The sequence below is a fragment of the Trichinella spiralis genome (assembly GCF_000181795.1).
Source record: "Trichinella spiralis strain ISS 195 chromosome Unknown Scfld2, whole genome shotgun sequence".
Lineage (NCBI taxonomy): Eukaryota > Metazoa > Nematoda > Enoplea > Trichinellida > Trichinellidae > Trichinella > Trichinella spiralis.
The window spans coordinates 5,217,991-5,238,877 of NW_003526941.1; the positions used below are offsets into that span (position 1 = coordinate 5,217,991).

A 20,887-nucleotide genomic window follows, 5' to 3' on the forward strand; every position below is an offset into this window, starting at 1 on the left:
GCCTTCGCTTGTTTGAATTTCAGGTTTGAAAATTCAAAATGGCCTACATAAATGAAAGTTGATTTCTTATATAAAAAGACGCTTTCCAGTAAATCGCTTGCAAGTGAAAGCTTGTTTAAGTAAAGAAAAGATGATTTTCGATGGTTCTTTATGTGCTTAATGAACAGACAGAAAGCTCACAGTATTAAAATTGGTTAAGGGTGGTAGAAATACTTTCCATAGATGAATTCTTACCTAGTCTCAACGTAATATAAAAATCAAAAAATGGAATTTCGCAGTGAAAAATATCTTACTTACATCTTACATATAACAAGCTTAAGTCGCTTAATTTAGCATAGGAATAACTTCGCCCTTTCGAATTATCCCTAACCCAGTCTTACAGAATCTAAACCAACAAGAAACCGCACATACTGTTCTCGTCTATTGTTCTGCTTCGTGTTGTCCGCGTTCAGCTTCGTCTCCTCTGCATTTACGGTTTTCTTCACTTCGATATTCATATCTGTAAAAATTATAATGGTTAAATCGAAAATATTCTCATTATCACACTGTAAACTTAACAACTGGAAAATAGAATATTATAACAGAGCAAGTAAAAGTGTCTTTATGAAAATGATTATTCTCAGCTTCGAAAAAAATGTAATATAAGTAGAAAAACCAAATACCATTCAGTTCTCAATGATGAATTGTAAGGTGACACTAGTATAATACGAACGACGAAAATTCATACACAGCGCATTGCAACTGTAGCAACTTCTGTACAGTGAGTGAAAATTATTTGAAATGATTTGAAAAGAAATAGAGATGCACTATCAAATTCAACCAATGAGAACGATTGGAAAATTCAAAAATGACCTTAACATTTAAAATTCAGTCAAAATATAAACTATCTGACAAAGAAATACCAAAACAAAAACATTGAGTTAGTCAAAACAAAAATGTTTTGAAAAGAAAAACCATGAAGTAAAAATGAAGTTAAATATTATGAGGAAAAAAGATGCTTTCAAGTGAAAGCTTTTCAAATAAAAGCTTGCCTAGCTAATGTGTAATTTTCATTTTCAATCGATTATGCTATGCCTAATAAAGAAACAAAACCGATCTTTCATTACAAACCACTGGTTAAAAAGTGTGACAAAAACATTTTTCTGTAAATAAATCTTTACTGCAATACAAATAACGAAAAGTAAAATTTTACCGTAATATAGCTGATTTGCATCTTATCAGAAACTTAAATAAATTAAAAATAAACTAAAGCATAACTTCATCCTACTGAAGCATCACTATTCCAAACTTACAATATTGGGATGCACGGGGAACCGTATATACCTGTTGAATTATTATCTTTTGTTATGGTTCGTTTCGATTGCGTTCTCTTCAATTTGTTTGCACTTTTTTCATTTCACTCTTCATATCTAGAAAAATGCAAAACATTAAACAATAACTGACCACCTTATCGTACAATGAACGTTGAATTGAATTTTGAAATATAAAAATTACATAATCCTTAATTAAAAATAACGTTTAAGATTAGAATGTATAAAATTTTAACATAAGGTAACACAAATAGAAAAATGTAATATTTTTTAGTGATTAAAACGGACTTGCTACGTAAGTCGAACAACACAAGTGCACCATTAGTGACAATACGGCAATTTTGATATGTTCTTATTTGCATAATGGAACGTTGGAAATGGGTTTAGGTGCAGTGAAAATTCTTCTGTGAGACGCATTCTAATTTTACGCTGCCATAATAAGCACAATGAAGATTTATGTACAACAAGCTGCTCCGTTATATCAGAATTATTTCAAATGATTTTCAGAAAATGACTTCACTATCAACGACTAATTTAATCAAGAATGAGCGTTTAGAAATTCAGAAATAACTGAAAATGGCTAAATTGATGAAAGAAAAGTTCCCGCCAGATCGAGAGCGAGTGCTGACAAAAACAAGTAAACTACAGATAACGCTGATCCCTACGCATGTCTGATAAAATTTTTGAAGTTATTCAACAGAAAATAATCCTCAATCACAGTCGCTATTACTGAAAATTATCAGTTTTTTTTCAATTTCAATTTTTCGTTCGCACTTTTCTTTATGCCAAATGGACTTTTTTATGTCTGCCGTTTTATGAAAATACCATTAAATTATGAACTTCCTAATTATCTGTACAATGTACATATGTATTTAGCTCATTTGTACAATAAAAAAGCGCTTCGCTAATTTTTGCTTATCCACCGAGCTAGGAATCTTTGAAATATAAATTTGTATTTGTATTACAATTATTAATAGCTTTTAATAAGTTTTCCGTGAAATTTAAGATTGCTTAAGAATTTGCAGCTTACTGTGGTTAGGCAGTCGTTTATTTTCATTGAATTCCAATACATTTGAAAATAATTTTAAAACACTTTATGAAATATAAATTTCTAATTATCCGTAATAATTTCTGTATTTATGTTTTTTTTATAACACCTTGCGTCTGTCTATTTGTTCCTGCATTTGTTTTGATTTTTGTATAATACTGTAATTCTAGTAATTAAATTTTGCTTTGTTTGAAAATAGCTGATCTTTCTATTTTTCGAATGTGTATATTTTTCTGAAATTTATATGTCATTTGTGTCACATGGTATTAGACGCATGCCAAAGTGATTTTGTTCCAGTTACTCTTACAAACCGACTTTGCGCATTAATTCGATGGTAAGCGGTGCGATGTACATTCTGTAGTCATGAAATAATTTGCTGAAGTTTATATTAAAGTGACAAAAATTCCAACGAAGCACCTCAACGAATTGAAGAACTTATTGGCGAATTGCAACAGCTTCGTAAAGATATTCGTCTCTGTTTTCGCGGTGTTGATTGCAGTCCAGAAGAACAAGTGCATCGCGTTAGAGTGCTTTATAAAGAATTGTTGCTCAAAGATCGTCTGGTTAAGCACTTGAAGCAAATCAGCGTTCAGTTAGTGAACGTTCAAGTTAACGACAGTCAACTTTTGAACGAAGAAGTTTTCAAAATTCCCGACCTACTGTCGGACAATAATGGACCTACCGCGGAATCAGATTTCAAATCCGAGCAGTGATGTTGGTCCATCTACAGAGAAGGCGAGTAGCAGCAACGACAACAACGGCAAGAAATTATCTTTATCTTGTCCAAAATGTTCTTGTATTATTTTGCGTGAGAACCACGGCGAGCAGGTTACAGTAGAAAAAGAATTGCCCGAGTTATCGTTGAAAGCTGATGGAACTGTTGACATGAAGACATTCACTGAATTTGTCCGCGTTGATGATATTTATGACTTTGAGAATATTGGTTTTAGTCGAAATTCGAATGGTGTGCAATATTTGCTGTGTGCGGCTTGTGAAATTGGTCCACTTGGTTTTCACGACTTGACTACCAAGCTGAGTTATGTCGCTGTACAGCGTGTTGTCGTTGAATAATTAATTCATTTGCATTTCTGAATTAAATGATTGCACGCGTTGCTTTTGTTTTTATTTTTTAAATATACTTTGACGTAGAGTGTTCGGCAGTTTTTTTTTGGAATTTTTTTCTCTTTATACTGCAGTAATGTGAATTTAGTTATGCTCGTTAGAAAGGAAAGGAAAGATATTTCTGAAAAAGATGCTCAAAAAGCACTTTTTGAAAAAGAATCGGTAAATTTTCCATTTTATTTTTTAGAAATTAATTTCATCATGTGTGTATTTTGAAGGGAAACAGTTTTTACGTGAAGAAAGACTACGAAAAAGCAATCATGTGTTATAGTAGATCTATATCGGCCGATCCGTTTCGACCTGTCGTTTACTGCAATCGCGCTATGGCATACTTGAAGTTGAAAAAGTATGCCCACTGTTGATTTAAATGTCCAACTTATTATCAGTAGCCTTAGTTAATTTTGTTTTATTAATGAATTGTGTAAAAAGTTCATTTTTGATTACGCAGTTATGCTGAAGCTTACGCAGACTGTAGCAAAGCGCTGACATTTGATTCTACATATGTGAAAGCGCTGTACAGACGTGGGATGGCTTCGAAAGGTTTGAATAATTTTGACGATGCTGTTGAAGATTTTCAGCATGTACTTACGTTGGATCCGAATAATGACATAGCGAAAAAAGAGCTTGAAGAAATTGTAACTGTTTTAATTTTATGGTAAATGCCTTTTACAATATCATTACGAAAGTTCAGATTTCGAAAGTAAAGCCGGCGGAAAATGATCCTTTATTAGTATATCCTGTTGAAAATCCAGATGAAAAAGAATACCAGAAGCCATTGAAAGTGATAATAGTTCGCGACGCTGTGAAAAAATCGCAGTTTAATTCTCAACAACCTGCACTCTCTGATGAATCGAATGTAACAAAACAATCGGAACAAAAAATCAGTGATTAGTAAGTTAAAATTTGTTTCTATCAATTTGTGTAAAAGAAATTTGTTTTTTATTTTTCAAGTAAACTAAATGCTAGCATCAAGATCACTCGAATTCCCAAATGCTATGCTGAATTACGCGCCGACTGGATATCGATCAAAGAAGAACCTTTGGCATTAGCTGATTATATTTTGGTCAGAAGATTTGAATAATTTTTTTTAATGAAAAAAATAATAGTGATTTTACATTTTGTTTAGAACATACCGTGTGATTGTTTTTCAAATTTGCTTGGCGAATTCCTAGACGGTGAATTTGTTGCAAACTTATTGAAAGCTTTCATGATCAAAGTGAATTCTGAACCGCAGTGCTCAATTTCCTGTATGGAACGGCTGGAATTGATTGGAAAAGCAAAACGCTTCGACATTGTGGTTCTTTTTCTCAGTCGTGCGGATTTTATTTGTAAGAATTTCATTTTTATATTACTTTCTGATTAATTTTTTTAAACCATCTATTGTCCTTTTATATACGGTTACTGTATTTAATGTAAACTATATATATTACATATTTTTGTTTTCATCCAATACACAGCTGAATAATCATGTCCACTGGTCGAAACAGATTAGAACCTTTCAGTTGTATTATATTACTAAATAACCAAACCGATATTAAAATAAAAATTTTTAATATCTTAATAATTTTTAAATTTTATAATTACTAAAATATTAAAATTTTGAAGAACAGGAGAACATGGTTTTGAATGTAAAAAATACGTGGCGTGTAAATTATATGTAAGGTGATATTTTTTGAATTTACAATTAAAAATTTTTTTATTTACAGATTTGAAAACTGTACTTGATAAAGCGAAGCATGTTTGTTCGAAAGATCAGGCGCAGAGTTGGGATGACTTGTTCAAAAAACACATAGAGACGGCGATTAATAAGAATGACAATGAAGAAGAAGCAAACGTTGAAAGTTTCCAGTGAAGTAGTTGTTGTTTGCTATTCTTGACGTCTTTTCTGAAAATTTCAAAGTAATGTTTCAAATTCATTCATAACAAGCGCCATACTGTAATAATGATAGATAAATTGTTTATTAATATCTTTTTTTAAAAACAAACATTTGAAAGATGTTATTCGATATATAAATAAATGTGTATGTAGGTAGGTCTGTATATAAATATTTTTGATGATTTTTTTGTTATTTATTGCTTGGCACAAGAAAGATTGATTTTATTTTTTACATAAACTTGACTATATCATTAAGCTTATTAAATGTTGGCCGTTTTGATTATTTGATCAAGCATAAGAGCACGCCATCTACAGCATCTTTCTCTTGACGACATTGTCGAAATTGGGAAGTTTTGCTTTCGGTTTCAATGGCACTTGTTGTAGTACTACAAATAGATAAATGTATGCATCTTCCAAGTTCTGGTTCTTTTGCAACTTGCCGACTGCTATTATATATATATATATATAATATTATCAAAGTAAGCAAATTTTGTTCTTTGATTTGCATGGTAATTCTTTTGACCGCGTTTTGTTTGCATGTTTGAAAAACCTTGTTCCATTTTGAAAATATCAAGCTGCTTGTTTGCCTTCAATTTTCATCCATTACGCGAAGGTTTATTGTTACTTTTCTTCAAAGTTGAAGAATAAGCTTTTCGCAATGTCGAGCATTAATCACTTTTAAATGCTTTTCTATTTTATTTAAATTTTCAATTCCAAATGTCTACACTGACGTGTAGAAGTTGTGCATAGGCGAGCGTAGGTGAAATTGTAAACTTCTTTTACTCACTGAGAAGTCCGACAGAGTTGTTTGTGTATAGCAAATTGTATTTGAATTGCTGCATCTTGCTTTCATGCTGCGGAAATTTGATTAACACAATACCACTCTTCATTGAAAATGTGATTTTCAAACCGAACAACATAGGCTGTTAATGGGAATTTTGGTTTAATTTATTATTTAAAAATAATACAGGAAATTTTATCCAACACGGTGAAATGAAAGAAAATAGATAGCAGATAAGCAGAATGCATACACGATCGATCTGGTGGTAAACATTCTAAAATGCTTTTCATTTTTGAAATTAATCTTTGCGTGTTTGTTTGTTTGTTTTAAATTTAAATTTCAAATAAATGATAGTGTGAAAATGGTCATTTGATTAGCATATGCAACAATTGATAGATTATCCATTTTTTAGTTGCAATGTTTGAAAAGCGATGCAGTTGCGTGTGTGCGTATATTTAATTTAGCAAAGAGAGAGAGTGAGGGAGGGAGACTAAAGGGGGAGGGAGGGGGGGTTTGTTGTGAATGCATTACTCTGTCACTTTTTGCATCGTTGTTTTCTTGCTTTATGCGTGGAAAAATTTTTACCGACCAATAATCGATCAGAGTTGCTTTGAAATGAATAAGTTGCATAGATGGGAAATTTTACTCTTTGTGAAAAGCGTTCACTCTCTTCCTCTCTCTCTTTTTTTTGTTCTCACACTGCAACACTACTCTTTACCTCTCTTTGCAAATAATTTCAAATTATTTCCTGTTAATCGATTTGAATATTCAGGTATATGCGATTTATTATATTTTCCAATTTTAATTATCATCAAATTGCGTGTTTCGCTTTGCATTTGCAACACTTATTATTTATTTATTTTTTGTTTTGCTGAAAGCATCTACCCTTTGTCAAGAGTATCAGTGAATGAATGCAGCAGCGCTTTGGTCTTGTTTGTTCATTGTTTGAATTTTTGTTGTAGAAAATGATAATGCATTATTTGTCCGCTTTTCAAGGTATGTTTGATATATGATGATGCTGTTGAGATTGCAAAATGTTGAAATTAATTATCTGCGGTGTTCCCGTTCATTATTATCGTTTGCTGCTGTTTTTATTGCCATCTTTCCTATTCCAACGTGCTTGTTGGTTGTTCGAAATGAAGCATGCTGGAAATGATGTGCTGCTTGTGCATGTGCCTTTTTTTGCTTTCTTTGATTGCTAGTTCTGAGCTAGCTACAAAAGTTGTGCTACTGCTATTCATGCAAATTACCACCGTCAAAAGGCATGCACGTGAGCACGTCCGGTTTTACAGACGATCATAGATTGCAACGTGCAATTGATTGGTTCATTCTTGAAGCTAACATCCAAATATTAGAAGCTTCTTTTCCAATAGAAAAAATTTCCATTGATGATCGCACTGCAATTTTTCACTATAAAGAAAACTAGCCGAACAAGCTCTTTTTATTACTTGCCTTTTGTGATTGGTTGATTGATTGATTGGTGGTTTGGAAAATGTTATGTTTTATTCTTATGCTCAGTGGGCGATCTTTTTTGAACGGTGATTGCCGTCGTTGACGACAACCATGCAAAAAGCAGCAGCTGTGCTAGCGGTGTTTTGGAAAATCGATGATGAAAACTCTCATTCTATCCAGATGGCTTTATTGCTTGCCTGCATGCATGCATACTTGCTTGCTTGCTTGCTTGATGGTTCGATTGCGACGTCGTGTGTGTGTGTTTGTGCATTTTTCTCTTCTTTTATCATTTATAAAAAGTGGTCAATCTTTTTGTTGTTGTGGTTGTTGATTTCTCTTTGCCATTTATGTTCTTCACTTTAACGTTGTTGTCATATTCTTGAGCAGCAGCATTATTTGCACGTGAATATTGAAATTATTCCAATTATAAACGTGGGAAAGGGCGGCTTATTTGTATTATTATTATTATTATATTGTTTTTTTTCTGTTGAAATGGACAAACTTTATCTGTTTTCATAATCAATCGCATACATTTGTAAAATGGTCTGTTCTTCAGGCAGACATTTTTGCTTGGACCTGTTTGTATACCGTTGAATATTGTCGAAAATGTTCAACCTATTTTTAAATAGAAGTTACATTTTTGGTAAAAGTTTTCCACGCATGCTTTTTCTCCTTTTCAATTTAACTTTTGAAGCTATTTTTTCTCGTTTTTCGTTGAGCAATTTTAAACACGATTATTAAATTAATCACATTATATGCATTTGATAATTATTTAGTAATAGGCTTTTTGTTGAACTTTGTTTGAAACAAGATTTTTGTCATTCATCATTTGTTCCAGTTTGTTCAGTTATTAATTTCTGTCAAAAAAAATGAATTTCAATTTCATATTCTTCCAAAAGGGTAATTGGTTTTGTTTTTTCTTCTTTCGACAAGTTTTATGGAATGTTTTTTTCTAAATTTATGCATCGTTTTATTGTTTGCCTATGGTCGAGTTGAGTCGGCTTATTATTTTGATTATGAAAAAAGTACATTTTTCAAATTTCAATTTCATTGCACAGCTTGACAAAATTTTTATAACAGTGTACAGGTTTTTTTTAAATTCAACCTGGATGCACGTTTTGGTAATTTTTTTTATTTACCACCCAATTGCGACAATGTGACAGTCTCTGGTGCGTAGATTTATTTGTTTTCGTGCATTTTCTCATTTGAACGCTTAATTTATTTTTCTTTTTGTTAGCAATTTCTGTGACATTGATATCAATGAAAATTGGTTTTTCTTTTTTCATTCTTACCCTGAAATATTGTCTGATCGATCGATCGATTGATTCGATTCAGCTTTTCTTTCTTGATGATAATCATGATGATGATGATGATGCTTCTCATGCAAAATTTTGTCATTCTGTCAAACTTATCTTTTAAGTAATTGTTTTTCTGCTTCAAATATTTTTTGTAACAAACTTTGAACTTTTGAAATTTTTTGTAACATTTTCTATCACGGTCATGTTCTGTTGTTGTTGTTCATTGACATAATTACAGTACAAAAACAAAAATCTACCTTGAATATCACTAATTTGAGGTGAATTTTATATTGGCCGACTGATATATGTCGTTACGTTTGGGGTCTATTGATCGAAATCAAGTCTACCGACGAAATTATTAGCTCACATTCCATTAGCCAGAAATCGACTCGCTCGCTTCAATTTCACCGTTGACCATTATTTCTTTTTTTTATCACTTTTATTATACTTTTTGGGCATACATTATGTGTTGTACAGTAATTTTCCATTTTCAAATGACGCAACAAGAATGCCGCTAATAGATATACGTATATGTATACATATACTGGCACGTACGTGCATGAGGAGAAGAACAATTTATTGTAAGTTTTTGCTTTGTTGCTTGACGGTCGGTTGATGCAGCCTGTGCAGTTCCTCAGGGGGAAATTACGACTACACGACCTGCATTCAAATTCTCTTTACCTGAAAAACAAGAAGTCGAATGCAAAGGAAGCCGTCGTCGCTTGTAATCAATCGATCATTTTCCACTGTTTCAAACTTGCGCTTTTCACCATTTATATTCCATTGCATCGCAATTACGTGGTGGTTTGTATCGCTTTCTTTTTGTCAAAAAGAAACTTTTTTCATAATTGTCATTGTTATTATTATTAATATATTTAAATCAACTAGTTTTCTATTATTATTATTATTGTTACTAGTATTACAAGAAGTAGTGACAGTAGTAGTAGTAGTGGTGGTAGTAGTTTCAATTGGATATGTTTGTTTTAGTTCGGTCTGGCTTTTGAGGTGTGTATTTTTGAAATGTATGCAAAAGTTGATTACGTCAAATTGCGCGCGCATTGTTTGCGTTGAGCGAACGCCTAAAGCCCACCAGTATTGATTGATCTCACGCGATTACGTTCGTTGTTCGCGTTCGTCCGAGCTAGATTTGCATTTATTATTTGCATTTTACTCGTTGATTAATGTGATCTTGTTTTTTGATGGAAATTCTTTTTTTATTTCAAGTTTTATGATAATTCAAGCTTTTTTGTTTTTTCTTGAAGCCCTGAACAAGTTCCATCGGGCAGTAAGAACATCTCGACGATGGTGTAGTTGGATTTGTGGCGGCAGATTGGAAAATTGAACAACAACAGTAACAACAACATCAGCAGTTTTATTATTGGGCTAATTGTAAAAAAAAAGAAGTGAAGCAGTGAGAGTGAGAAAGGGAGAAGATTTGTTCATTTCATCAGCATAAGGGGAAAGGAAAAAATGCCACGTCATCGTTGGAAGACAATTCGCATACGGTACAGCAGCGGAAGCAGCGGATCCAGCGGCTGCTTGTCGAGGAAGCGTCGATCCAAGGCATCGTCGACACTGTGCAGATGCTGTTGTCAATGTTATTGCCACGTGGAACAGGAGTCGAAACAACGGCGCCAATTCGACATCCCCTTGTGGAACAAGAACAAAGAGTCGTCGACGTTCAAGCTGGGCATGGGAAAAGAAGAAGCGTGCGCGACGGTGCTGCTTTGGCTTTTGATTTGTTTCAAATTCATCTTCAATTGCATATATTTTTTCGCCACCCACTACGGTCTACCGGAGGGTGTGGAACCGGAAGATTTGTGGGCGTTGTTGGTGAACGGTGTCGACATTCGAGGGCGTTGCAAGCCGAAACGGAGGCAAAAGTGGAGAAAGAAGAGTCGCAAAGTGGTGGATGATGCTAGCAGGGACGAAGTGGAAGAGGGGTCGGTGGTGTTGGCGTCACCGGAAGCAGCTGAATCGTACGTTGCAGAACAGCGGCTGCAACTGCAAGCCGGAAAATTGCAACGCATCGCCGTGTTGACGGTGCCTTCCCAGTTGCCTTTGCTGTACAGCTCGCCAAGGGCGCCTGGCATTTCCGAGACCAACTACATCACGTGTATTTTCGAATCGACCGCTGCCAAAGTGGTCGAAGTGGTCGACGATATTCGTCACGAATTGAGCCGGTGGATTTCGATCAACGACATGGTGACTGTTTGCTGCGAACTGAGCTGGTCGGTTCCGGTCGACCAACGTGACGTCAACTGTGAGAAGGAAGTGAAACAGGCGCTGTTGAAGCACATGCGAGCGAATCAAGATCGCGTCGCGTCGATGACTGCGGCCTTGTACCACGCGAAGGGCTGGTTGAAGGCTGTACCTGACAAGACACCGGTGTCCAATATTCAGGAACAATGCCGCACTGTTGGCGGCACTGTCAACGGTTGTTATCGGCGAATCTACGACACTCTGATTCCGCTGGTGCACAGCCAAGCAAGGGATATGCACCAATCTTACTGGGCACTGACAATGGACCGACCACTCCAACCCCATGTTCCCACCACGCCCAATCGATCTGTTTACGCGTTGAATTTGATCTGCATCACTGTCGAACGATCGGATCATTTCACCCTCCTAAGCTCCTAAGCTTATCCTAAGCGTGTGTGCGTCTGTCTGTGTTCCACAAGCAATTTGTCCAATTTCAAATGTTCCTCTCTCCTCTTCTCTTTCTTATGTTTAGTTTCTTATTCTATTTTTCTTCTTTGTGATTTCATTTTCAAATTTATTTCCCACTGAACATCGTCAAAGTATTTATTACATTTAATAATCTGCTGAACATCCTTTTCCGCCGACATCTCCTATCTATTGTACTTAGTGAACATGGAAATGGGTTACATGCGAATAGAATATCGATAGTAAAGCAAATTTTGAAACAATGGAGGATCGATCATTTTTTCACATCGCATCACATTATCCTGCATACAGTTGTCAGATATTCGCTGTATTTGAGGAGAACACCGGCGACAGTGGTATTCGTGTAACAAAATGTGCTGCAGCCGCAGGAAAAAGAACCTCTGACAATTACAATCACATTAAGCCATTGATTCAAATAATAAAATATGTTCAAATAATCATCATCATGGAATATGGCAAATTGTTCAATTTCTGTGCTGTATTGATGAATTTCTCATTGATACCATTTTGTGCACATTTTTGAAAAGTACCTGCAAAGCAGAAATTTTTCCGCAGTGCAATTGTTGATTAACTTTTGTTGTCATAATATTTCAAATTTCAGGAAAAATCCTTGTATTCTTTTTTTTTTATACCAGTTGAGAGAATGTAATTCAGAGTCGAAACAAATTCCAATATTTTTTGTACTTTCTTTTATTTTAATCTAATGTGTATTTGAAAACTATAATGTCCTTCACTGACTAGCAAAAATATGAAATTTGAAATCATGCTGTGCAGAAGAAATGAATAATATACCAGAGGCAGTATGTATATAAATAAATACATACATATATATGTATAAGAAATGAAATTAATTGTATGGTGAGTGAAATGAAAATTTTGAAAAATGTGAAAAAGAAATTATTAATAATTAATTTTAGATTTCAAGAGAATCACATATTATCAACGATATTATTTAAAAGTGACAAATGGAAAACTATTGAAAAGGTAATTGTCATTGATGCATGTACAAGTTTTTTTGCATTGTTCAGTGGAAGAATATGATTAAAAGAAGCTTACTAAATTTCAAAACTTAAAAATTGACAGCATAATTGAATGCTATTAAATATTGTTCGTGGTATTTATTCATTAACAAATTCAAAAATTCCTATATATTCTTCTTTTAAGAAATAATTTGCAACGTAATAAAAGAAAATAGTTCGGATTCTTGCCTTTTCAGTGAAGACTGTTCGTTGCTGATGTATTACAAATTGAAAGGAATAAAGTATTTTTACTGAAAGCAGTGTTCGGCATTGAATCTGACATTCTAGAGAATGTTTCTGAAGTGAGTCCTGGAGAATTCAGTGGTAATATGTATTAGTTCTTGCAATATATATCGGCCATTGCAATTTGCAGTTAGGAAAAATATTTTGAGTGGTAACAGTTGGTTTGCATAATTATAATATGAATTTTAGAATATTTAAATGATAAAATAGCGGTGTTCGGCTTGTGAGGAAAGTGAGCGAAGTGAACAATTCGTGGTATTTCTATGGTTTTATGCAATGCATATATGCCGAAGCAATCCTGGTGCTGTAAACACCTAATCCATATTAGACTATTTAAATGATCATTGACTTTCTGTTGTCATCGTTACTGGAAATGCTCTATCATTTCCTTCGATATCTATGTATGTAAACGAAAAGTATTGTTGTACCTGATTTTCTCAGTCAGCGATGTTAAAAAGTACAGTAGTCAAAATTTAGAATACATTTACTTATTTTTTACTTTCTTACAGTACAGTACAGTACAGTACAGTATGTGATATAGATCTTATTTATTTATGAAAGCATTAGAACGTTATCCCTTTTAAGTCACTGTACCTGATTTGGACTAGAGAATTTTGATATTCTAATGCATATTTGTGAGAAACACTTGTGCTGTTCAATAATTCAACAAGTTGTTGCAAATTAAATGCCTTTTATGCATCGCATCTTTTTTCAAAAACCGAATCTCAGTTTTCTTCAGTTAATTTTTGCAAATTTGATAATGCATCACCATAATGAGAATGTTAAAATGTGTTTTTTACAATGACAATTACAGTGTACATGAGTTTTACGAAATTGTGAATTATTTCGTTTTCTGTTGTTTCATACTTCCAAAGTCAACCGGGTGTGATGCATACGCATTGGATGCAGTTTTATAGATATATTGAAAGTTTAGGCTAGAGGTGAGCTATAATAACTAAAAAGCAAACAAACGTCAAGACCATGCTTGAAAATTTGCATGAAAATTATGGTAAACAAGTTCGACGGCTTCTTTTCATTACGTTCAGCAAACACAATATTCGCAACCTTAAATGTCATCAGCAAAATCATATTAGTGCAGCCATAAACGTTTATTTTGTTGCAATCTTTTTACTTTTTTGCAGTGAGTTCCATTTATGTAGGTCATTTTTGAATTTTCAAAGTCCAACCTAAGACGTGCGGAGGTTTGTTTTGGCTAAATCAATTTTTTTGTTATGGCATTTTTTGTCCGATAGTTTATATTTTGACTGACTGAATTTGAAATGTCAAGGTCATTTTTGAATTTTCAAATAACTGTCATTGATTGTTTAATTTGCCGCTTTATGCGAATTGCTTCTTCTAATCATTACTTTTTTTCTCTTCTTACAACAAGTCAGCATTTAATATAAAATGAGTATACATTTTATTTCTTACATTGTTTTTAGTATTTAAATTATACTTAGTAATAAAGATGAAATGACAGTGTCCGTATTGGGAAGTGTTTATATGATTGGCAAAACTGCAGTTAAATTTTCTCCTCAAACAGAGTGCATTAGTTAAGTAAATCAAGCGCAATGAAAAATATACAGTAGCCATATTTATCAGCAGAAACGAATGAAATAAAAATTTGCATGTTAAGTCGTTTGCTTTATTGACATAATTTTAGTTTGAGGCCGTCCGTGTATGAGAGCAGTGCGTTTTGATTGGAAAATTAACTGAAGACCAATATCAAATACCAAACACGAAATTTGCTTTTTATTCATTATTATTTTTTGGAATAATTTCTGAAAAATAATTTTTCAATCAACATCCAAAGACAATGAACATTAACGATGAGAAGATGACGAATTTAACAGTAAGTGGCAGTTTTATTATTTTTAAGTTTTAGTTAGTTAACAATATAATTGAGAATCGATATTGAGCATAATTTCTCAACATATTGTATGAAGAATTCTCAAAATCAGATAATAGGTGACATAATAAACGCCAAATTTCCGTACAATTAAGTGTGATAAAATACACCGTGAACGCATTGTTTATCTATTATTAAAATACGGTCTTTCGAAAATCACCTTTGCAGTAGCTAACATGCACTTTTAGTTAACCCTAAGCAAGCTCTTGCCCGCAAATTTTTCACTTAAAATTAGCTTCATTTGAACCACTTGCATCAATGGCTTACGAAAATTTTCAAACATACGCAGGTGTGTTTTGTCTAAGTGAATTTTGTTTTGTTATGGCGTTTTTTCTCAGATAGTTTATATTTTGACTGAATTTGAAATGTCAAGGTCATTTTTAAATTTTCAAATAGTCCTTGGCTTATTGGTAGAATTTAGCACTGCATTTTTTCTGCTCATATTATGGCTTAGGTTAGACTTTATCTTCAGCTAAAAGTTCTAGCGCACTAAAAACCGGTTTCTAATGCTGCATTATGCAAATAACTGTAATACAAACAGAAAGATAAAGTCTGGCATGAAAGAGTTCTGCGAAATAGAAAATATGCCTGAAGTGGGAATTGAAATACTTAATGCAGGTGGAAGACGGAGAGACCAAAAATGGGCACCATCCTGGAGCGTGAAGCTCCCTTCCCATAGACAAGGGAGAGTGCAAACTCTTCCTTGCTCTTTGAGCAGGCGGAGCGCACGCTCCTCTTTCCTGGAGCGGGGAAAGCCCAGGCTTTCCGCGCTGAAGAGGCGGCTGAGAATTAGTTGCTTCACCTGCCTCAGATGTGACGGGAGTTTTGCTGAATATTGCGACATATTATTATCGTGCCAGTGCAGCCCCATTTACGTAAGACACCATTTTATACTTCTTTAATTTACGCCATAATATTATTTGTGATAGACAGAGACTTTCATCTGTAACGTATTGAGGATTTTGTTGTTCTTCAGCAATTACTATAATCTTTGATGTTGGCTCATTACATTGTTATACGCTTTCAAAGCAAACATGCATTTCTAGGTCAGAAGAGTAACTTTATGCAAATGTGATGGTAAACACTGCCCTTGGCATTCTGCTACGTGCACTGTGTGTTATTCAAATGCGGTAACAATGTTCCTTATATAAATTTCTGTTTATTGAGAGACCTGCATTATAGTATAAATGTTCGCTGCTGAAGGGCGGTCTATTTGCTTACTGCATTGCGTTATTTGGTCATTTTCATGGTTCAGTTCAACAAATACGTTGTGATTGTTCGACAAAAATATGGAGAAACTACGAACATCAGTTACAAAATGTATGACTCTACGTTTGCTTTATCCCTTCGACATTACATTCGACGTTATCTCTGACAGGTCTGCTGACAGGTATGAATTTTCATATACTTGCTATTTTTTCATAAAATGTTTTCTTTCTTTTTCTTGGCACACTGCACTAAACATGCGCGCTTTTTGAGCTTTTCGTAGTTGTTTGATTTTAGTCTTTTTGAATGGAAACTAGCGCGTTGTTCTTCAGTAATGATGTTCAACTAATATTCGTGACTTTATTACGGACAAGCCAATATTTAATAGTACTAATAGTATATTTTGCTATAATTCTCAATAGTCCTTACAAATCCATTTGTAAAGTAGTTCTCTGACATAGCTGTTGAACCCCTCCCGCATTATCATTACTGCCCACTGTAATGTTTATTGCTAAGGTAACATTCTTGCCCAATTGTTTAACGGAAATGTCTGTCACCGGGATACTGCAGTCGAACAATCGCACCCCTAAATGCTTGTCACTGCTCAAATCGTGCACATGCTTGTTTCAGCATGACATAGGAAAGCTGCTGTTTCCTTGAGAACACACTTTTATACTACCACCTTTGATACTTTTAGAATGGCAGTAACGTTCCCTTCATTTTTGAAATGACTCCTAAAAGTTTCTATTATGTCATTGTATCGCCAATAGCCCTGACTTATACAGATGCACCTATTTTCTGTCATTGAGAAAATAACTCAACGCCCATCAATGTTGTCAGTATTGATAAATGAAGCAATGCCTGAATATTGTACGTGAAGATTGAGTGGAAGGACGCATATGACAACTTCCACATCCTCCATCCTTTAACTTCTCCCTCATTCCTTCCTGCTATGCTGTCCCGCCCTCCTTTCCTGTCTAATGATCCCCATCATTGAGCTCGTAATTGTACTAAGCTGAACAGAGATCGCTTTCAACTGAAAATGCTGCCCGCCCTCTAAAATCCAGGTTACTCGTGATTCTTTTGTTTTATTCTTTTCATGAAATGCAATACAGAATTGTCACCCGCTTAAGTTTCCTGAATTCATTGCAAATCGTTGAGTTACTTAATTTCTGCAGGTAGGTTTATCTCACATTGTATGTGGCGCGCTGATGCAGTGCTCAACCAAGTTTGCAGTCTTATTATAAATCATCATAAGGTGTAAACAAAGTTTAGTTTAAGCAAAATTTTAATAGTAAATAAGCTGTCAAGTGGCAAACCCACTGGTGCAGCCGCTTACCATCACGATGTCTACCCTGCGCTTTTGTTAAATTCTATGCTGAGATAAATTGTATATCATAAAATTTCTGTTGCAGTTATCATCATAAAATTTCATGACAACTGTTTAATTTTCTATAAATCTGAAAACGCATTTTATTTTCGAAACTATTTTCAGTGGAAGCCATTTTTTATTATCCATATAATTTCGATTAGATGAAAAACATTGATAAAATATAAATTATTGAATCACCTTGTACTTTCATGCAACTAAATTGCACAACATGCATAAATACGCAATGATAGCATTTCCGTTTATTTTTAGTAATCTGCGATGCTTCAGGTTAATAATATTTCCTTTTAGGTAATTTTAGGGAAAAAATTTGCATAACAATGCGCTATTACGTAGTAATATGAAGTGTGTAAATAGAGACGTAATAAATTTAATCGTGTCGGTTCATAATGTTGCTCATATTGTTTATTTTAGTGCACTATTACTGATGGAAAATTAGGTTGATCTTCCTGAGGCAAAGTAAATAGTCATTTGCATAATTTACTTATTATACAATTGACCAAGCACATCGATTTTAGTTTATGCAGTTCACTTCAATGCTATCAGTCTAGCACGTGGTCAACTATAATTCCGCTCTTCAACACCATCCATGAATAACTGGTAAGTTGGATTTGATATTTTGGTGGTGGTATGCTATGCATGTTACTTTACTTATATGGTGAATGGAAACTGACGAGTTTTTTTTTTCTATTGTTGTTATTGCTAACTTTCAGGTACATCAGATTGTGAAGATGGAATTCTTTGTTTTTCATTTTGTGATATAATTTACTTTCAGAATTGACATTTTTATATTCATATCAATGAATGTGAAACACTGTATCTGAAAACTAGCTGAATATGGTAACTATGCATCATGATGAATATGCCTTGCTTTTTACTTGAATTTTTCTGTTAAATTTAGGTTGAAGTTTGCAGTGCCATTAGCGCCACATTGCTTTTCTAGCTGCAGCATTAATATTAAATTATCATGTATGTGATATCATAGATTAGGTGCTCTTGATTCAAATCTTTTAAGAATTGAATATTACATTTGCCTTGCTACATTTTGAAAATGCCCAGATGCAATTTATTATCAGTAAAGACAGGTAAAAGCTGTTGAACAGTGGTTGTTGGAGTTGCTGACCTAGCGTTCAAAAAACGTATGACAAAAAACAGTAAGTGTTGAATTTGTTTAATTAGATAGCAAGACCATAAGCGTATTAGATATAGGTAGAATTAGGTAACTTCTGTAATTACAGATTACGTCATCAGCTGAGTTTTTATGGTGTTCCTTTTGCTCTGGGCAACGTGATAAGTCATGTTCACATCATTTCGTTCTAAATTTGGCATCTCAAGCATCCGTAAGTATTGAATTTACTCCTGATTGCAGTTGCATCGTACAGTGTTTGGTCCAGTGACGTTTCCCAGTTTTTTTAGTGTGGTTTCACTTATCATAAAAGTAAGAAGGAATTGATTGTAATTGTAGCAGATTTCGCTGAGTCAGTCGAGCAGCGTTCGTACAAATCCTGACAACGTATTGGTGCTTGTTGCTGTCAGTGCGTTACCAATGTGATATCACAAAAATTAGTGAGTAGCTTTTGTTTATAGTAGCTGTGGATTACGTCATCCCATGAAGCTTGTACCGTTTGCAACCCGTGTTCGCATGGACGTAAAGGCGTTTCCTAGCCGTCCCAGTGTGCCTTTGCTTACCACAAATAGTATCGTTCATCAGTAAGTATTGAATTTGATTAATTAGATAGCTGGAAGATGCGAGTGTTACATGGATTGAATTAGATAACATCTATAATGACAGATAACATCATTAACTGACCTGTTTTCAACTTCCTTTCGCTCTGGACACCGTGTTTGGTCATGTTCACATCAGTTTGTTCTAGATGTTGCATCACAAACATCCGTAAGTATTTAACTTGCTACTGATTGCAGTTGGATACGTAAAGCGTGCGCATTTTATCCATTACAGCATTACATTAACATCAAGCGAATTCGATGTTTCTTCTGATGGCCCTCTGAGTTGAAGTTGACGCAGTGACGTTCATCATTGGTACTAGTGTGGTTTCACTTATCATAAGAGTAAGAAAGAAAAATGATTGTAATTCTAGCAGATTACGTTGAGACAGTCGAGTAGCGCTGGTGCACGTATACATGTTTCGTGAGTGCGTTTCCAATGTGATATGACAAATCAGTAAGTAGTTTTTGTTTACAGCTGTGGATTAGGTCGTCTCATGAAGCCCGTACTGATGCCAACCAGTGTTCACCTGGCGTTTCAATTCCGTTTTCTACCCGTCCCAGTGTGTCTTTACTTATCACAAATAGTAAGAAGGAATTTTATATTATGACAGCAATGAAATATGTTAAATAGAACAGGTATCCCAGCATTTTGTTCTTGATAGCAATGGATTACGTCATCAGAAAATGTTTGTTTAGTCGCAGCCGATGGCACTCTCAAATAGCGTTTCTTACGGTTTTTTTTGTCACGCAAGGTAAGGAAGAATTTCATTTTTTGTAGAAGAATTGTTTTGTATTTAAAGTTTTAGTGCGTAACTGTGAAGACGAGAGCCGCATTTGAATGATCTCCATCGAATATCGTTTTTTATTATGCTGCTGTTATGCTAATAAGGCTGTAATATGGTATATAACTATATTCAAATGAATTTTAGAATCATGTTTTATTTATATAAAATTCTCAGCAGTAGAGATCGTAAAGTACTGGTACGTAGCATTAAAGTAAGTGGATAAAGTAACGCAGGTAAGTAGAGTCGAAGCGGATATAAAGTGCGTACAGGTAAATGGATTGCAGGTAAGTACTGAAGGTAAGTACGATAACGTAGGGTGCAGGTGAGTAGAATGAAAAGGTAAGTTGTGCAGTAAGGTAAGTATGGTGCAGGTGAGTAGAATGAAAAGGTGAGTTGTGCAGGTAAGTATAAAGAAGAATGATATCGTAGAGTAAAGGGGATTGAAGTTCGATAGCGTAGAGGTAAAGGTAAGTATGAGGCGTTACTCTACGCTGAGTGGAAATTGGGTTATTGAAGGACGTAAGTATCGAATTGCAGAAGTGAAGAGCCGGGTGCTAATTATGTAAATTTTCGAAAAAAATACCTCAGGAAATGCCCTGGGCATAGCCTGAAAGCAAAAAAAAATTTGCATATCCCCCTGAAGGCAAATATTGTGCAATAAAATGCTTTGGGCGTAGCCTGAGGGAATATGCAAATTTTTATTTGCCCTGGGGCATAGCCTGAGGCGACGCCTGCGGCTAAATTTCAAAAAATTTCGAAATTTTCAAAAAATTGCCCGAGGCATAGCCCCAGGCGTAGCCTGAGGGCATATAAAAATTTGCATATTGCCCTGAGGCGACTAAATATTTGCATAAAAACCTCCTTAGGCCAAATATTGTGCTATAAATTGCCTGGGGGATAGCCTTAGGGCATATGCAAATTTTTTATTTTGCCCTCCGGGCAAAACCTGGAGGGAAAAGCCCGGGGGCAATATTTTTTTTAAATTCAAATTTTCAAAATTTTGCTTGGGGGGGGGGGGGAAAAACCCCCCCC

General features: G+C 34.5%; 6 protein-coding genes across 6 annotated transcripts; 4 read left to right on the top strand and 2 right to left on the bottom strand.

Moving 5' to 3' along the window:
• Positions 1 to 380: 380 nt before the first annotated feature.
• Positions 381 to 497, bottom strand: Tsp_05763 (conserved hypothetical protein; the record flags this gene model as incomplete). Its single annotated transcript, XM_003379980.1, has 1 exon — positions 381 to 497. A coding segment is annotated over exon 1 (117 nt), but the record flags the coding sequence as incomplete, so codon positions are not given.
• A 2,533-nt stretch (positions 498 to 3,030) lies between these two features.
• Tsp_05762 (guanine nucleotide exchange factor MSS4-like protein) lies at positions 3,031 to 3,429 on the top strand. The gene has a single exon (XM_003379981.1). The coding sequence runs from the start codon at positions 3,031 to 3,033 to the stop codon at positions 3,427 to 3,429; it is 399 nt and encodes a 132-aa protein (XP_003380029.1).
• A 141-nt stretch (positions 3,430 to 3,570) lies between these two features.
• Positions 3,571 to 5,332, top strand: Tsp_05761 (RNA polymerase II-associated protein 3). The gene is made up of 8 exons (XM_003379982.1): positions 3,571 to 3,642; positions 3,699 to 3,826; positions 3,929 to 4,115; positions 4,172 to 4,371; positions 4,432 to 4,543; positions 4,607 to 4,777; positions 5,091 to 5,124; positions 5,187 to 5,332. The coding sequence occupies exons 1-8, from the start codon at positions 3,571 to 3,573 to the stop codon at positions 5,330 to 5,332; spliced, it is 1,050 nt and encodes a 349-aa protein (XP_003380030.1).
• A 4,938-nt stretch (positions 5,333 to 10,270) lies between these two features.
• Positions 10,271 to 11,506, bottom strand: Tsp_05760 (conserved hypothetical protein). The gene is made up of 2 exons (XM_003379983.1): positions 10,930 to 11,506; positions 10,271 to 10,641 (listed from the first exon to the last, which is right to left on the bottom strand). Exons 1-2 carry the CDS (start codon positions 11,504 to 11,506, stop codon positions 10,271 to 10,273), a joined length of 948 nt encoding a protein of 315 aa, XP_003380031.1.
• A 310-nt stretch (positions 11,507 to 11,816) lies between these two features.
• Positions 11,817 to 13,373, top strand: Tsp_05759 (conserved hypothetical protein). Its single transcript, XM_003379984.1, has 4 exons — positions 11,817 to 12,037; positions 12,493 to 12,559; positions 13,048 to 13,092; positions 13,347 to 13,373. The coding sequence occupies exons 1-4, from the start codon at positions 11,817 to 11,819 to the stop codon at positions 13,371 to 13,373; spliced, it is 360 nt and encodes a 119-aa protein (XP_003380032.1).
• Positions 13,374 to 16,035: 2,662 nt separating this feature from the next.
• On the top strand, positions 16,036 to 20,066 carry Tsp_05758b (hypothetical protein; the record flags this gene model as incomplete). Its single annotated transcript, XM_003379985.1, has 7 exons — positions 16,036 to 16,136; positions 17,020 to 17,130; positions 18,118 to 18,148; positions 18,581 to 18,682; positions 19,135 to 19,236; positions 19,546 to 19,654; positions 20,030 to 20,066. Coding segments are annotated over exons 1-7 (593 nt in total), but the record flags the coding sequence as incomplete, so codon positions are not given.
• Positions 20,067 to 20,887: the final 821 nt, after the last annotated feature.

Coding starts and splice junctions, on each gene's coding strand:
- Tsp_05762 (XM_003379981.1), top strand. CDS start 3,031: ATGGACCTACCGCGGAATCAGATTTCAAATCCGAGCAGTGATGTTGGT.
- Tsp_05761 (XM_003379982.1), top strand. CDS start 3,571: ATGCTCGTTAGAAAGGAAAGGAAAGATATTTCTGAAAAAGATGCTCAA. Junction 4,116..4,171: donor AAAAAGAGCTTGAAGAAATT/GTAACTGTTTTA, acceptor ACGAAAGTTCAG/ATTTCGAAAGTAAAGCCGGC. Junction 4,372..4,431: donor GAACAAAAAATCAGTGATTA/GTAAGTTAAAAT, acceptor TTATTTTTCAAG/TAAACTAAATGCTAGCATCA.
- Tsp_05760 (XM_003379983.1), bottom strand. CDS start 11,506: ATGATCCGATCGTTCGACAGTGATGCAGATCAAATTCAACGCGTAAAC. Junction 10,642..10,929: donor AAGGCAACTGGGAAGGCACC/GTCAACACGGCG, acceptor ATGCAATTGAAG/ATGAATTTGAAACAAATCAA.
- Tsp_05759 (XM_003379984.1), top strand. CDS start 11,817: ATGGAGGATCGATCATTTTTTCACATCGCATCACATTATCCTGCATAC. Junction 12,560..13,047: donor AATGGAAAACTATTGAAAAG/GTAATTGTCATT, acceptor ATGATAAAATAG/CGGTGTTCGGCTTGTGAGGA. Junction 13,093..13,346: donor AGCGAAGTGAACAATTCGTG/GTATTTCTATGG, acceptor ACTTTCTTACAG/TACAGTACAGTACAGTACAG.